At 46.0% G+C, this 17,401-nt stretch overlaps 1 protein-coding gene across 6 annotated transcripts in view; it reads right to left on the bottom strand.

The window, feature by feature from the left end:
* ARHGAP17 (Rho GTPase activating protein 17) overlaps positions 1-17,401 on the bottom strand; it is an 85,252-nt gene that overhangs the window by 25,624 nt on the left and 42,227 nt on the right. For all 6 annotated transcript variants that reach the window (XR_006382320.1, XM_044233573.1, XM_044233569.1 and 3 more), the window contains exons 4-10: positions 15,784-15,857; positions 14,555-14,666; positions 14,221-14,297; positions 10,621-10,732; positions 7,165-7,233; positions 6,924-7,005; positions 2,046-2,173 (exon numbers count right to left, since the gene is read on the bottom strand). Coding sequence is in view for 5 of the 6 variants with exons in the window: in XM_044233573.1 (XP_044089508.1) it covers positions 2,046-2,173; positions 6,924-7,005; positions 7,165-7,233; positions 10,621-10,732; positions 14,221-14,297; positions 14,555-14,666; positions 15,784-15,857 (654 nt within the window). In the remaining variant the exon portion in view is untranslated. The remainder of the gene's footprint in view (positions 1-2,045; positions 2,174-6,923; positions 7,006-7,164; positions 7,234-10,620; positions 10,733-14,220; positions 14,298-14,554; positions 14,667-15,783; positions 15,858-17,401) is intronic.

Genomic DNA, 17,401 nt, shown 5'->3' on the forward strand with positions numbered 1-17,401 from the left:
TGCCTGCCTTGCAGGGTGACCGGGAAGGACGATGGGACCAAGCACAGGCAGGCAGAGGGGCAGACAGATAGACAGAGAGCAATTCATTCCTGATTGGTGCGAGCTCTTGCCCTGGCCCATTGCTAAAATATCTGTGCCTACTAGAAATCTATTTAAATGCAATATTTTAGGGGCACCTGGGTGGCTCAGTCAGTCCTGGGATCAAGCCCCGAATCGGTCCCCCTGCTCAGCAGGCAGCATGTTTCTCCCTCTGCCTGCTGCTCCCCCTGCTTATACTTTCTCTCTCTGTGTATCAAATAAATAAATAAACAAAATCTTTTAAAAGAAAAGAAATGCAATATTTTAAACTTCCACAAGGTGGACTGCTACAGATTTTTTTAATTTAGGATTTTTAAAAAAATTGACATCTCATGAGAAGTTGCTAGACTAGGCTGCTTGTCACTTTCATTGCCCTAAAAGTCACTCAGAGAAAAACACATGAAGGTCAACCAAGAAAGGCAGGACTATGAAGACACTGGTCCAGGTGTTATAAGATGTGGGTTTTAAGTAAAATTAATCTAGGCAAGGTTTCTCAATCAGTAATACTGACATTCCAGGCTAGGTAATTCTTTGTTGTGGTGGGCTGTCCTGCACATTGTGAGACATTTGTAGCAGCAGCCCAAGTGTCTACCCACTAGAGCCAGTGGCAAATCCACTTTTAAAACTGTGACCATCTGGGGTGCCTGGGTGGCTCAGTGGGTTAAAGCCTCTGCCTTCAGCTCAGGTCATGATCCCAGGGTCCTGGGATCGAGCCCTGCATTGGGCTCTCTGCTCAGCAGGGAGCCTGCTTCCTCCTCTCTCTCTGCCTACTTGTGATCTCTGTCTGTCAAATAAATAAATAAAATCTTCGGGAAAAAAAAAAAAAAAAAAGACTGTGACCATCAAAACTGTCTCCAGACCTTGCCAAATACCTCCCAAAGTGGACAAAATTGGCCCCAGCTGAGCAGATCAGATCTCGGCTACATCAGTGGGGGAGGGGGCAGAAAGTGGAAGCAAACACAAGGGTGGCTTCTGGAATGTCCCTTAATCTGGGTGCTGATCACATGCATGAGTTCAGTTTGTGGAAATTTACCAAACTGTTTACTTCTGCATACATTTTATATGTACAAAATACTTTAATACGGTTTTTAAAAGGAAAAAAAAAAAAAAGACTTGGCATCTGATTTTGATTCCCCCCTATCATGAACTCACTCACCAGGAAGAGGAGTAACAAGACCTGCCCTGCTTGGTTCATGGGGTTCTGAGGGATAAGGATTCCATAAAATAAGAATATAAATACCCCCACCAAAATGCATGGTACTACCCAAATGTAATATTCTGCTTTAAGCAAACTAAAGCTCACGGAAGCTCTGGTCCATTTAGTGCACATGAAATTCAATGTCATGTGAGCATGTGGGTGGCTCAGTCAGTTAAGCGTCTGCCTTCGCTCAGGTCATGATCTCAGGGTCCTGGGATCAAGTCCCGCATCGGGTTCTCTGTTCAGTGGAAAGCCTGCTTCTCACTCTCCCTCTGTGCTCTCCTTCTCTTTCTCTCTCAAACAAATAAATAGAATCTTTTAAAACATTAAGGAGAACTAGGGCGCCTGGGTGGCTCAACTAGTTGAGCATCTGCCTTCAGCTCAGGTTGTGATCTGAGGGCCCTGAAATCAAGTCCCGTATCTGGCTTCCACAGGGAGCCTGCATCTCCCTCTGCCTCTGCCTCCCTCTCTATCTCTCTCTCATGAATACATAAATAAAATCTTGTAGAATTTTTTCTTAAAAAATGAAATTCAATGTCACAAATCACAACCAGAGTCGAAAATGAAACAAGTGGGGAAAAAGAAAGTCAGAGTGTACCACACATAGAAAAGGAAAATGTTCTGTGAAACTCGTTTCATTCATAATGTCTGTTCCAGGTAAAATGTGCAGGGTCCCCATTTAAGTTGTGGGTCACGGCAACCGAAGCTGGAAAGCCGTCAGTCCATGCAGCGTAGGTAGCGGCAGGCAGGGCCGCCGAGCACCGCTCACCTCCTCCTTCATGCCCGTCTCCAGGAGCAGCATGACGCAGGCTTCGATGGGAAGGGCAATCTCACGGCCGCTCCGCTTCAGGTGTTCCTCCAAGGGCGTCCCAAAGGCTGGCTTTTCCGCCCACTTATCTAGAGCAGCAAACCATCCAGTAAGACACTCAGCGATCTCACGGCATCAGTGGGGAGTTTTTTTTTTTTCTCCCCAAACCTCCAAAGGGGAATTTTTTTTTTCTTAGCAGACTGGTAGTTGAGTCTTGGGAAAAGGGGAAGCATCTGTTCTGTTTGCTTTGGTTATTTACCATGTACTAGAATAGAACAAGAACAGGTCCCCGGCTGGGGGGGTTACTTTCAGAACAGAGCCCTGAACGCCCTCCAGGGGGAGCTGCTGAGCAGAAGGCGCGAGGGGGCTCCTGCACGGGACCGGTGGGCTGCCTGGCGCTAACCCGAGGATTGGTCCAAGCAGACGGATTTCACTGGAAGGAAATTTACTCTCACCATGCAAAGCAGCACTGGCTTTCTATCTCGAGGACAAGAAACTGACTCCTTCAATGTGAAAGAGGAAATAACTTCGTAAGATTTTAAACACAAGCCAAGCGTCATCACACAGGACCGGAAGACGGCCGATGTGAACTCCTATTAAACGCGATGTGTCCCGGGCATGCAGGGCCTCCGAGTGCCATCGCCCCAGCCAGGTCCCGAACATTCCGAGTAGGAAACCACGCGGTATCTGCAGCCCCAAAGCAGCTGAGGCTGAAGCCTGCGTCAGCAGTAAAGCGATCGTTTCTATTATTTGGGGGTCACATACTCTGCTTCATTCCACAAGAGGTGTGAGGCAGCTTAGCAGGAGTACGCACAGTAGAGCAGTGAAACAGAAACGAGAATTTTGTGAATGGACACAGTCCCTTAGAACGAGAGGATCCCCCGCTGCCTGAGACGCACACAGACGCAGAAGAGGGAAACCAGCCCGTGGAGACTACTTTGCTGAGCAACACTTAGTTCCCTCCAGAGACGGGAAGGGTTCGCGTCCTTCTCGGCACCGTTAATGGACAACTGTCACGCAGCCACTTTGCTGTTCAAACCTTGGGTTCAAAGCAGGCAGTAGGACGCTGATGTGCTCCTTACCCTCAGCTACGCGGAAGAGCGGGGACAGGCCCCATCACGTGATCCGCACACAGGGGAAGGAAGAGGAGGGAACCCTCATGTCCATGAACCCAAGAGCTTTTACAAGGTTAAAATAGATGGAAAGAGCAGGTGGGCTCCAGGTGGAAGAGGGGTGAGGCCAAGGGAGGTGGGTGTCCTCCTCATCTCTGGTCCTGGCCCCAGCCCTGGTAGCAAGAGCATCTGGGGGTCTGGCCCTTCTCAGAAGACAACTCTGCGACATTCCTCTCAGAGGCCAGTCCTTTCCCTGCACACTTTGTCCCTTTTAACTAAATGATTCTCAACACAAGCAGAAAATGGCTATGAGGCCCCTCCCTAGGGGGAACATCAGAGCCCCAGGGCAGCTTTGCAAATGGCACCTGCCACCGCTGCCACGGCGTGCCTGACCCCATTCTCCGAACACCTGCTGGAACTTTCGGGGAAACGCTCTACGGTGTGTCCCACCCCCAACCTTGGTGTAACATTGGCAGAGGGAGGACATGAGAACCAGTTACCTAGACAACTCTTGAGCCAAACTGCCCGAAGGGGCTGGCCTCTCCAACAGTGGACATCCCACATTCCCAGAAACTCCCCACCCTTCTAACTGGGAAGACAAGATGAGACACACATGTAAACATACAACAGTGATTAAAAAGACAAGACATGTTTGCTAAGTCATGGCCAGAAAACGGTACAGTACAGATCAGGGTCACAGATGCGGGTGCGCACAGAGGCCAGTGAGGCCCCCAAGGTGCTGAGTCAGACTGGGGGCATGGGGTCCACTGAAAGGCAGCCCTGAACACCCCCTTAGTGCCTGATGACCCGTGTCACCAGACTTCCAGGACTTTTAAGAGAAGCCAGAAATTGGATTATTATGTGAAGGTGTCTGGTGTTTAAATGATGGCAAAATTTTTTGAAAAATGAGATACAGCCGTTTGCGACTTCTGGTGCAGACCACAGACACTAGAACGACTTGGGAGACAAAGTGTTTGCTATTGGCTTCAAGGCAGGGAGCTGGGGGCTCTGAATGAAACAGACCAGGAAGAAGAGCTGAGAAAAGACCAGGGATCTTGAGTCTCAGAATTTACATTTGATTCCATAGCTCTTGCTCAAGGTGACAAGGGCCCAGAGAAGGGGGGACGGTGTGAGCAGAGTGGACGGCCCAGCAGAGGGCAGAAAAGATGGACCCCAGCTACAGGGTATGGAGAAGGAAGGACAAGATGGCTCCAAGGTCAAGCCTGCATGGTTTGAAGGGAGGTGGCACCCAGGAGACACAGAGGAGAAAAAGACAGCTGGTTTGGGGGAAGAATCAGCTTGCTTTCTGGGATGCATTGGAGTTTCTGGGGACAGCCAGAGGAGTCTCAGAGGGAACCAGCACTGAGATGGCTATGAGGGTGAAGACATGGGGGACGTGAGGGCTGTCATCAGGAGGGAACTCTGGGGACAAAGGGATGAGGAAGGGACATACAGAGCCCTAACAATGGAAGACACAATCAGGTGCAATGAGGGGCACACGTTCCATCAAGGGAGAGACAGCCCAAGCTACAGCAGATGCCAGAATCCAACAATTAAGAGCCTGGTACACTGGGAACTGCCGTATTTTTTACTCTTACTGGAAGGGTAACTGGGAGTAGAAGCAAGACTGCACAGTGTGAAGGGCTGGCTGGTGGAAACGAGACATTCAGAGAGCCTACCAGAAGAACAGAACAGGATGAGACTGAACAGGGCGCTGTGTTGTGGACAGGCAGGCACCAAGCTGGGTTGGTTGACAGTGTGTGTGAGATTGGGGTGCACAGGCGTACAGTGCTTGTGTGTGAGATTGGGGTGCACAGGCGTACAGTGCTTGTGTGTGAGATTGGGGTGCACAGGCGTACAGTGCTTGGGGTCAAGGTGGTTTTTTTCCTACTTTAAGGATGCTCTGAGTCTTTCTGAAAACAGAAGAAGAAAAAGAGGAAGATAGAACTAAGACAATAAGGAGATGGAGGACAAGCAGAAGTGGAAGGGGTTGGATCCCAAGGCTTGGCAACCTTGGAGAGAAAGATGGATCATGTTTCCTTTGTTGGGTTTCTGCCCTGCACACCTGCTCCTTGTTCCACTCTCAGCCTCCCCCTGCCCTCTTCCTGTTCCCTGTCACTTCCTCACATACTTCTCTAGGGAAAACAGACTTGGTGGGGGGGGGGTTGTTAAAAAAAAAAAAAAAAGTTTACAGGGTGCCTGGGTGGCTCCGTCAGTTAAGCATCTGCCTTCAGCTCAGGTTTTGATCTCAGGGTCCTGGGATTGAGCCCCGCATTGGGCTCCCTGCTCAGCGGAGAGTCAGCTTCTCCTTCTCCCTCTGCCCCTCTCCCCTCTCATGCTCTCTCTCTCTTAAATAAATCAATAAAGTCTTGGGGGGGGGAGTCCTGCTCACAAAACCCAATCTTCTCTTTTTTAATGCTTGTTAGTCAGTTCCAAACCAGACTTTAATGCATTCAAAGGCTAAGACGATGATGGTTCCTATTCTGTCCTACACAGAGCCAGGCACAGGATAGGTAATCCCACAGATACACACTCTTGGCATTTGGAACTTGCCCCGCTACAGCCCGCCGCTTGCAAGGCTGAATGTTTGCCAGCAGCTTCACTCCTTTGCACTGCAACTCAACCTCATGGTCCCCCAACAAGGATATTAGATCACTTAGGAAAGCAAGGGCAGCTCATCCTAGAAAGAGTCAATCAGACGCATTTACTCAAGATGGCTGAAGGCCTGACTATGCAGGTGGTCAAGATAGAATTTTCGAATTCTGTCATCCAAAACCTTTCAGGCACGAAGCCAGAAGCTCTGGGGACCCTTCTCAAACTAGGAGAAGTGACAGCCTTGAGGATGCCAGTGAGTGTGCACACCCCCAACACGAACATCCCACCCATACACCTGCTGACTCGCTTCCCAGATCACGGAGTCACCACACTCAGCACCTGGCTTGATCCTCTTCAGCTCAAGACCAAAGGTTCTGCAGGGGGAACCTAAGCTCCCAACGTGCGGTCTATGCGAGCAAGATAGTACGAGATAGCCAAAGAAGACAGGGCACCTTCTGCCTCAGCTGTGTCTAATGATCTCCGCTGAGAGACGCTCTGATGGCAAATCAGAGAATTGAGTCAAAAGCTTTAATGTGCAGGTAAAACTAAGCATCAGGAGAAAGTTCAGTCCACTCATGACTTGTGTGGGTGAAGTCGGCTGAGAGCCTGAGTACAGTGGGCAGGATGTGAGTACTAAGAACCAGAGCCTTGTGGGATCACAAGGAAGAAGGGGAAGGAGGGGTCACGGCCTGATGATTCAGTGACGCCGATGATGGGCCCCCAAGTACTGGCTTCTAAAATTCCTTTCAGAAGGTCCCCAGTATCTTCCCCAGAATGTATGCTCTTGGAATCACAGGGTCAGAATTGAACCCAAGGGACTGAATAACGGACTTGGAAGAGGGTAAGACCAGAAGACCCATGCAGGCAGCCATCCCCAAAGGGTCCAGCTTTCTCTTCAACTAAAGATGTCAGAACCGCTGCGAATGTCCCATTAGTAGGTTAATCTCGGTTTGGAAGAAATTAGAGAATGTGGCGAGGAAAGATGAAATTATGCTGGGAGATAGTACTCTCCTAGGCAGAGAGGCGTTACCCAGAGGAGAGGCATGCAAAGGAGTCAGGGGGAAGAAGAACAGAGGCGGAAGTGGCAGAGGCTTAGGAAAGGGGGCATCAGCCAGCACGCAGGTTACATTACCTTGATGGGCTCGCATTTCGGGAAGGGCCTTTTCTAAGACTGCTAATGCTTTTCTATGGTAATCTGCTTGGGCTTCTAATAACTGAGAACAGACCCACATTCAAAAACAAAAGTAACGTTAGCATCGGATGGACACACACACAATGGCTGAGCAAAACCAAAAATGAAATCTTTTGCAAAAAAAGCTAAAATGACTCAATTTTTACAATGCTTTCATATTTCGGCAAGGTGAGGTACTTACCGTAACAAAGAATTTGCCATACTCCCCTTCTTTGGCCATAAAGTTGTACATATCTGCGGCAAGTTGATCCTGGTGAGTGGAAGGGAAGACAGGTCACTGAAGAAAATGGCATCTGGGAATTAGTATTCATGGACTCTTAGAGCAAAATGTCACAGAATAATCCATGGATTAAATGTCCATCAACCGGTGGGGCACCTGGATGGCTCAGCTGGTTAAACATTGGCCTTCAGGTCAGGTTATGATCCTGGGTCCTGGGATCGAGCCCTGTGTAGGGCTCTCTGCTCAGTGGGGAATCTGCTTCTCCCTCTTCCTCTGCCCCTCCCCCACTCGTGCTTGCTCTCTCTCTCAAATAAATAAATAAAATCTTAAAAAAAAAATGTCCATCAACTGGGATGACAAAATAAATAAATAAATAAATAAGGAAATTTATTAGAGGAATGATAGGGGAGGATCTCCAAGATATATGACTAATAGTCCTTATCAAGAAGCGAAATATAGAGCATTATCTTTGCTATGTTGCCATCTGCGTAAAAATAGGAGAGAAAGAAATGTTATATTTTTACTGCCACATGTGTATAAAATAAATATATAAACTTGAAAAATGAATTAAGAAAAAAAGAAAAGGAAGAGGAGAGGCCTGGCATAAGTGGAGCTCAGTAGTGTATGGAAAGACTAGAGTATCTGCATTTTGCGTGGGGCTCTGGGTCTAGGAAAGTAAAAACATTACCCTGGATTTTGTAAACACAGATCTGCCTTCATGAGGCTCCGAAGTTTGAGTTTACTGTATGTGTGGTCCAGGGATCCTCAAACTTAGAAAATTATTTAAGAATGGCCTCAAGTGGCACCTAGGTGGCTCAGTCGGTTAACTCTCTGATTTCAGCTCAGACCATGATCTCGGGGTCCCAGGATTGAGCCCTGCATTGGGCTCCCAGCTTAGCAGGGAGTCTGCTTTTCCCTCTCCCCCTGCCCCTCCCCCCTGCTCATTTTCTCTCCTTCTCTCAAATAAATAAATAAAAATCTTAAAAAAGAAAAGATCTCAAACTGGTAACACTCTCTAGGGAGAATCACTGCCAATACCTAAGGGTCCCACAAAGTCTTAAAATGAGCTCACAATACAAAATTGCAAAACACATGATACAAAATTGCAAAACACAGGAGGCAACAATCCACCATGAAGCAAAAGCCCACCACTCTCAGAGAGGAAACAGAATTACCAAAGACTGTTATGATAAGTATATATAAAATGATTAAACATTAAAAAAAGAAATAAGCACTATCTGTCAAATAAATAAAATCTTTAAAAAAAAAAAGAAAGAAAGAAGCAGCAAAAACAATAATCCACCATCAAAGAAGGCTGACTTTGAAGAATTAGAACTGAAAAACACAGTAAATGAAAGTCAAAACTCGATGTGAATTAATTATAAGTAGATAAGACCTAGCTAAAGAGAAAATCAGTGAAAAAAAGAACTTAAATCTCAGGAAATTACCCAGAAGTTAGCATAAAGAGTGACAAACTATTTTCACCATTTGAAATGAGAAGGTATGGCATGGAAGTTGAGAAAAAACACATCAGCCCGTAACACACCAGTTCAGACTCCTAAGACGCCTGCCAAATCCATGTCCGCTAAGTAACCGATAGCTGAGATCCAGGTTAGACCGGATCTGAGGAAAGCTATGTAATTACATTAGTGAAGTTATGACTTTCCTGAACAAGAATAAGTCACTATGAGACTACTTTCTCAGCAGCATTTATCTGAATATCATCTTTTTAAATGCAAAGGCTATGTATGACATGACTTTGTGAGTTCAGTTTTAATTCCTATCTAGTATATTACTTTAAACAAGTCATTTTACCGCAGTTAACTGACCTTTTTTTTTTTGAAATTTTATTTATTTATTTGATAGAGATCACAGGCAAGCAGAGAGGCAGGCGGGGAGAGGGGGAGCAGACTCCCTGCTGAGCAGAGAGCCCAACGTAGGGATCAATCTCAGGACTCTGAGATCATGAGCTGAGCCGAAGGCAGAGGCTTAACCCACTGAGCCACCCAGGCGCCTCTGCAGTTAACTGATCTTAAAGTTCACTATCTTGAAGAATGAATTATAGTATGACCTAAACAAACTAAAATATTATAGTCCTAACACTATCTGAAAGAAGACTCCATTTTCAGAAAATGATGAATAATAATAAGAAGAAAAAAACACAGATCTTAAGATTCACCAAAGCCTGTTTCTTTACCACCTCAAATAACATTTAGAATAAAGAGCTCTCTTCGTAGATAGATGTAGTCACTTAACCATCTAATCTGGAATTTATTTTAGGAGATAAAAAATTATATTTCTCCCCATTACAAACCAATTGTCCTAGCAACATTTAAAAAGAATCCTTTCCTTCTCTGTGGATATATGATGACCCCCCCTTACTACATATTCAATTGTTTAAAATAATAGCATTGATTCTAGAAAACCTATGCTATTCCACAGATTATTTTTGTGGCTCTTGTGCTTTTTTTTTTTTTTTTCCTTGTTGTGCGTTTTTTTTTAAAAGATTTTATTTTGGGGGGTACCTGGGTGGCTCAGTCCATTGAGTGTTTGACTCTTGGATTCGACTTAGTTCATGATCTCAGGGTGGTGAGATAGAGTCCTACAAAGGGCTCTGTGCTCAGTGGGGAGTCTGTTTGAGATTCCTCTCTCCCTCCACCTCTGCTCCTCTCCTGGCTAGCGTGCACGTGCTCTCTCTCTATGTATAAATAAATAAATAAATAAATAAATAAATAAATAAAATCTTGAAAAACAAAGTTAAAAATGTATTTTTAAATACTCTCTACACTCAGTGTGGGGTTCAAATTCACAACCTCAAGACTAGGATCACACACTCCACTGACTGAACCAGCCAGGTACCCCTGTTGTGCACTGTTTTAATTGGTATAACATTCTATGTTTTGCTGCGGTTTTCTCCCACCCATTTTTTTTTCACCTATTCTTTATTTTAAATAAGCTCCTATATTTTTGGTATTTAAAAAAAATCCTACTCAAATTTATTTTATTTTTTAAAAATGCTTTAAAGATTTTATTTAAAATAAAGAGAGAGGGGGAGAGAGCATAAGTGCGGTGGGGAGGGGTGGAGGGAGAAGCAGGATCTCTGCTGAGCAGGGAGCCTGATGTGGGGCTTGATCCCAAGACTCTGGGATCATGACCTAAGCCAGAGACAGATGCTTAACCAACTGAGCCACCCAGGCACCCCCGCTTCAATTTTTTTTAAAAAAGTCTCATTCTCATGATAAAGTAACACAGGGTCTTAGAAAATAAAGAAGAAACTAAAACCCACCCTTCCTATCATGCAGAGTATTCTGATAGGACTTGTGTGAAACACTAAATAATCTGCAGTATTTACCCTTTCCTCTGTCATTTGCAAGAACCAGGCTGATGCAACTATTATTTATCAGGGAAATCTCGTACCTTGCACAGTTCTACTTTATTTCCAGCTTCATCCATCTCTTCCTTTAGGGTATCTATTTTTGACGGAAGCCCCTGGAAGTTGGTTCCTGAAGATTTGTGAGCCTGGTTCCACCTGCAAAACATGGGGGCAACCAGCATCTGAAAAGCAGCTGCACATTCTCAACCTTGTAGAATCAGGGCCCTCAGGGAGACAGATTTTCTCCAAAACATACAGCATACATCGGATGCCAGCCTCTCTTGAGCTTATCCTCCAGGAATGGAAGCAAGCATGACAGGACTCTTGCAAAGCTATCTGCTAGGAGTATAATCTACCACATCTTGTCTCATACATGCCCCACTGCTGGAAATCACGTCACAAAACCCCTTTCTGGCGGTGTCCAATCATGGCATCCTTGCAGTGAAACACCCTTGCACTTTCCTGCTTTGACCTGGAATGTTCCTGTGCCACTGGGAGTCAGTCCTCCTCTTGGGCTCCCATGACTCTTCCTGCTACCATCCTCAGCTGGGATTACTGCCAGCAAGTAAAACCCAGAACTTCAGTCAAGCAGCTAGCAATTCATAGGTAGCAAAACACTTGTAGAATAAAAAACAGTTCTTAGAATTAATATACTAAAGACCACATTTTCAACAAATCTGAACTGTAATGTGGAATATTTGCATTCACTTTACAGTAGGTGAGAAGCACTGAAAAAAGGAAGAATTATACCATAGCAAGAGTAGGCGAGTGCAGGGGGAACAGTAATCTAAAACAATCTCCGTGTGGCTTTCAAGTACACTTTGACCTTCTGTTTGAGTCTGGATTATGTGTGCTATTCTGGAAAGTGCCAGCAATTTCAATGTAAACATAGATATTACAGAGATGAAAACCCATGCTAGCAATTCATCAAGCTTTCCAGCAGCTGCTCTGTGACCCCCACCCCACCCCAACAGTATGCTCAGCCTTCTCTCCAGCTCCGGACGTGAGGCACTTCCCCACAGTGGAGCTTCGGCGAGTCTGCCAAGCTCAGCTTGGTGAGGCTGTATAGTGAGTGCACAGAGCCTGGACTTTGGAGTCAGACATGCTCAATTCTGAAGCCTGGCTCTCCTGCCACTAGCTGTGTGACCTTGGGCAATGACTTAACCTCTCTGTGCCTCAGTAAACTCATCTATAACATGAAGACAGCCAACACCGTCTGCCTTGCAGAACCATCATAAGGAATCAGGGAGAGAGCAAATACATATACATATGCATGCATATGTGTGTGCAGATTATATCTGTCATATAACAGATTGCTGCTTAGAAAATAAGCAGCAAGTAGTCATTGGCTAGGATCATTCTCCTCCAGGGAAGAGCCACAGGAAGAAGTAAAGAAATTCCACTGTCTATTTCTCTGATACCTGCTTTGATTGGTTAAGTGGACAAGACCATGAACGCAGATCAAGAATCTGTGTTGAAACCCCCTCCAGGATACGTGTACCGTACATGTGAAGCTTCTAGCAGATAAGCATCTATAATGTCACTCAACCAACTCTAGTGAGGGAGCATTCACAGCCTCATTTAATTAACCATTAGAACATGCTTCCTTATCTGGAGAAAAAAAAAAAAAATTCAAACTCAGGGTGGCCTCCACTCCCAGTACTGGCCCAGATGTTTCTAATCACAGGTGTCCGTGTGACAAGGAGACAAGACGGTGGACTTTAAGCCAGGGACCTCGCTCAGACGTTTATCTTCTCTGAGGCATGAAGCAAGTCATGTGGGTACTCTGTGCAGGTCCCTCCCTGACCGATAAAAGAAGTCTCTTTTATTAGAGACTAACCCACTGACCCCTGTTCCCTCTCCTATCCTGAGGGGCCTTGGCACTTGCACCTAGCATGGAGTCTGACACAGTAAGCACACAACTGAGATCTGTCGAAAACATGAATGAGCAGAATGACAGGAACTGGTGGAAGGATCAAGTGAGCTGACAGACCATGCACGGAGCTCAGGGCCTCACACGTGGCAAGTGTCCGGCAAGTGGTGGCAATTATTTTTACCATGATCATTACCTTCTATGAATTCAACGTTTCTTAAATCGGGACAAGTGATTTGTACATTGAATGGAGTCCCTAACCCGTCCCTCAAAAAAGTAGATATTAAATCAGTGGTGCATTGAAACTCAGTGGTATTTTAGAAACGAGGAAAGGTTGCCTTGTAGAATTGCTACCCATGTTCTAAATCTGCAATAAAAAAACATGTCCCAGGTAGAAGCTCAGGAAATGATGGTTGTCTCTCCATACATCTACCAAAGAGAAATAATCGTATCCACTTCACAGGACTGCAATGTGAATGCGGTTACCAAATAAGTAAGTTACAGAGATGAAGAGCACAGCATAGGCAGTACAGCCGAGAAAATTGTAGTAACGCTGTGCAGGGACAGATGGGGGTGACACTTACGGTGGCCAACACTGAGCAACGTATAGAACTGTCGAATCAATGTTGTGCACCTAATACAACATTGTTTGCCAATTATTCTTCAGTAACAACAACAACAAAAGCAAACAAAAACAGAGAGCTAACAAAGCCACTTTTTGTTTAAATAAAGTTTTATTGGGAGACAGCCACACTTTCATTTACTTATGATCCAGAGCTGTTCCTACACTACAACAGCAGAGTTCAGTAACTGTGAGAGGGACCACGTGGGTTGCAAAGCTGAAAATACTTTACAGAAAGTTTAGCAACCTTTGTGATAAAGTCTGAGAAAGGACAGGGCCGGGGTGGCTCCCTCCATTATTTCCCACTCTCATCCGAGAAGAAAGCCACGTAAGTCACTGATACAAATGCCCTCGTGGACAGAGCTATAGGCTGGAGTCCTGCCATGAGGCTCTTCTCTGCAGATCGCCATCAGGCATCAACCCACAAGTCAGCAGCCCTCTGGGATGGTTACTTAGTTCTATGGGAGTTCCTCCCTCTTGAGAGCAGTGTTTGATCATGAAAGTATTGTAACTACCGGAGTCTGGACATGGCAGGACCCTCAGAACTGCTAAGATCACAGATCTGTTTATTCCTACGGTCCCCTATCCAAGCAAGGAACAGTCATAGAACAGCCTGCCACTGACCCCTGGCCCCCTAAAACATTTACTTAAGTTTCTTTTTTCCTTTTTCCCTGTCTCTTTTTACTGCTGATTCACTAAGAACAGGATGTTCTTTTTTTTTTTTTTTTAATTTTTTTTTAAGATTTTTATTTATTTATTTGATAGAGAGAGATCACAAGTAGGCAGAGAGGCAGGCAAAGAGAGAGGAGGAAGCAGGCTCCCCGCTAAGCAGAGAGCCCGATGTGGGGCTCGATCCCAGGACCCTGAGATCATGACCTGAGCTGAAGGCAGAGGCTTAAACCACTGAGCCACCCAGGCGCCCCAAGAACAGGATGTTCTAACATCATCCGCATTGCCATGCTTGGGAGAATAAGCCCTAAAAAGCAGGTGGAAGTGGGTATGACTTGGTCTACAGGTCAAGTGCATGAGTCTGGAAACCTGCATCTTGTCCACAACTGGCCTTTCTCTCATCTGTGTTGGGGACGAGAGGGTTGCTGAGGGAGGGACAATAATCCTGCATTACTGGTTATTTTTACAGCTCTACCTTACCTGGCTCTGACCGAATCCCAGTCTAACACCAATTTAGCGAGCTGTTTCCTCTGTTTTTGGATGTTGGGAATCTCCACCTAGGAAGAACATACCACATATCGAATGGGATAAGCTTCGGGGTTTTAAACTTAACATTTGAAAGGGCGATACTTATTTACTTCTATTTTTCTTGTAGGCATAGGATTTTGTACCCTCAATTTATTCCCCTTACTTCCAAAAAGAAGCGTATATCAATGCCACTGGTTACTGTTAAAATCATAGACACAAGCAAACCATTCACCACGCAGCCCACACTTGTCTCAGCTTTTCTGTGCCTCCCGGCAAAAGCACCCACCTCTGCTATGCTGCACAGAGGCTCCACAATCTCTCTCTCAACAAAGACTTCATGCTGTGTAAGTTCTAGAGCCAGCTGATTCTCGGCATCACCACACGTCTCCAGCATCTTCCTTTAAAAACACAAGACACCCCCACAAGCATCAGGCACCTCATTCCTTTATTGGGCCAGTTTTGCTCTCTACATGATGGGAATGCATTAGGGGGCCACGCCGTAGAACCTCAAAAACGTTATATGTTTGGGGCATTGCCTAAAATGTGAGTCTACAGATTTATGCTTTAGGATGAAAAAGACTGTTAACACATGTTATCAGATGTGTCTTATGTGTCTTATGCCTCTATGGAATTGATAACTATGTTGCATGGTTGACATTTCATCTGTTATCGTACAAAATATTAAATTTAGGTAGCCAAAGAATCTGTTTTTTTTTTAATTTTTCTGTTTTTTTTTTTAACAATTTATTTATTTATTTGAGAGAAAGAGCAGAAGACAGAGAGCATGAGCGGAGGAGGGGGCAGAAGGATGGGGAGAAGCAGACTCCCCACTGAGCAGGGAGCCTGATGTAAGGCTTGATCCCAGGACTCTGGGATCACGACCTGGGCAGAAGGCAGATGCTTAACCGGCTAAGCCACCCAGGTACCCCTGTTTTTTTGTTTTTTTTGTTTTTTTAAGATTTTATTTATTTGAGAGAGAGAGAAAGCATGAAAGAAAGAGGGAGCACAAGCAGTGGGGGAAGCAGCAGAAGGGGAGGGAGAAGCAGACTCCCCACTGAGCAGGGAGCCTGACATGGGGCTCGATCCCAAGACTCTGGGATCATGACATGAGCTGAAGGCGGATGTTTAACCAACTGAGCCACCAAGGTGTCCTCTAGGAAGTGACTTAAGGACCAGAAGGGACTGGTCAGAGTCTGTAAACCTGAGTCAACAGCTGGAACAGGAAAGAGATCCGTTCTTTACACCCAAGGTCGGGGAAATAAATATGGACCCTAGCCATCACTTTTGCTTGTAGCCCTTTCAATCTGTCTCCAGCCCTGCTCCTACTAAATGGAAGATTCTCTACCATCCCAGTGGCCCGGACCCCACTTTTTCCCCACAGACACTGCACTGTTCTCCTGGTGGATGAGCCACACCGTCACGCTCATAGTCCCCCTGTCACACAGATGGCTGCCCCCCCCATCCCCGCTGACCACGGGGCTCCGGGCCCTCTCCCTGAAAGCAGCCGACTCTTACCCCAGCAGAGACTCTTCCAGTTGAGTTGATGCTTCCTGCATGTTCTGCGCGAGAGCGGTCAGCGGGAGTTTTTTCTAAAAGGCAGAAGACAATGTGTTGGTTTCACTATTACTGACACTCGTTCTCAATGACCTGCTTCAGGTCACCCTTCAGTAATTTCTCCTCCAAGCAAACCACACAGGTAAGAGACAGCCCGTCTGCATTCAGGTTCTGGTCTCGAAGGCAGAAGCTATGTGAGCTCTATGTCTGTGTCCTCATGCCTGGGTGATACAGAGGCGTGGTAACAAGGCAGGTGTCCTAGGGCTGTCCGTCTATGGAGATGTTCAATGTTAAGTGCCCAGCACGCGGTAAGTACTCAGCATGAGCTGACTGCTAGTATTGTTGTGGTTGCTGTTAGCTGTCATTTTTAATTAATCAAGTGCATATTGTGTCCCAGATACTGGGAACAGAAGACACAGACTTTGCTCTCTGATGATCTCAACAAATACGTAAAATAAAATGCTCAATTTCAAAAACTTTTGCTAAAATATTCATTCTTTCTTAAGATTTATTTATTTATTTTGAGAGAGAGAGAGAGAGAGAGAGAGCGAGCAGGGAGGAGCAGAGGGAGAGGGAGAGTCTTAAGCAGACTCCATGCTGAGCCCGACACAGGGCTCGATCTCACGACCCTGAGATCATGACCTGAGCCAAAACCAAGAGTTGGTCATTTAGACAACATTGCCACCTAGGCGCCCTGAGGATACTCATTCTTAAACTGGCTCTTAATTTGGCTGTAATCATAACAAATAGCTTTCAGTTAAGTATCTAAAAATATCTGGCTCAATATCTGAAAGAGGTTTTTTTTTTTTTTTTAAAGATTTTATTTATTTATTTGACAGACAGAGATCACAAGTAGGCAGAGAGGCAGGCAGAGATAGAGGAGGAAGCAGGCTCCCTGCTGAGCAGAGAGCCCGATGCAGGACTCGATCCCAGGACCCTGAGATCATGACCTGAGCCGAAGGCAGAGGCTTAACCCACTGAGCCACCCAGGCGCCCCTGAAAGAGGTTTTTTTAAGGTATTTAAGCCCAAAGCCTATTAGTGATTCAATGTTCAGCTGGAAATGACCATAAGGATCCCCTAATTAATGTTCTAATTGTCCAGCCAAGGGACCTGAAGCCCGGGGGAGTCAGGTGGATTGGCCAGGCACCCCGGTGAGGGGGCCACAGAGCCAGAACCCCATGCCCATGGCCCGGGTCAGTACCTTGCCACCACTGGCTGATGGCTCATCTCAGAATATGGGTCAAAGGGGCCTGGAAAGTACCAGGGGCTGGCGATAACACAATCTGCTAACAAAAAAACCCGCGTTCAGTGCTGAAGGGCTCCGCGCGGCTTTGCCTCCTCATGGCAAAGACGCAGGGTCCATCCTGCCATGGTACTGTTGAGCCTTGACCTGTCGCATGTCACCTGCCTTCCTGCTTTCAGAGGGCTCCATGCAATATACTTGCACAACATTTGCTTGCATTGTAGAGAATGTCTCTGGAGGGTGCTGGTCATTCCGGAGAGGGGAGCAGGGTGCCTGGGGAACAGGACTGGGACAGAACTCGCTTTATCTTCTGTACATAGTGGATTTTCACCATG

Source organism: Neovison vison, chromosome 14 (assembly GCF_020171115.1).
Source record: "Neovison vison isolate M4711 chromosome 14, ASM_NN_V1, whole genome shotgun sequence".
Taxonomy (NCBI): domain Eukaryota; kingdom Metazoa; phylum Chordata; class Mammalia; order Carnivora; family Mustelidae; genus Neogale; species Neogale vison.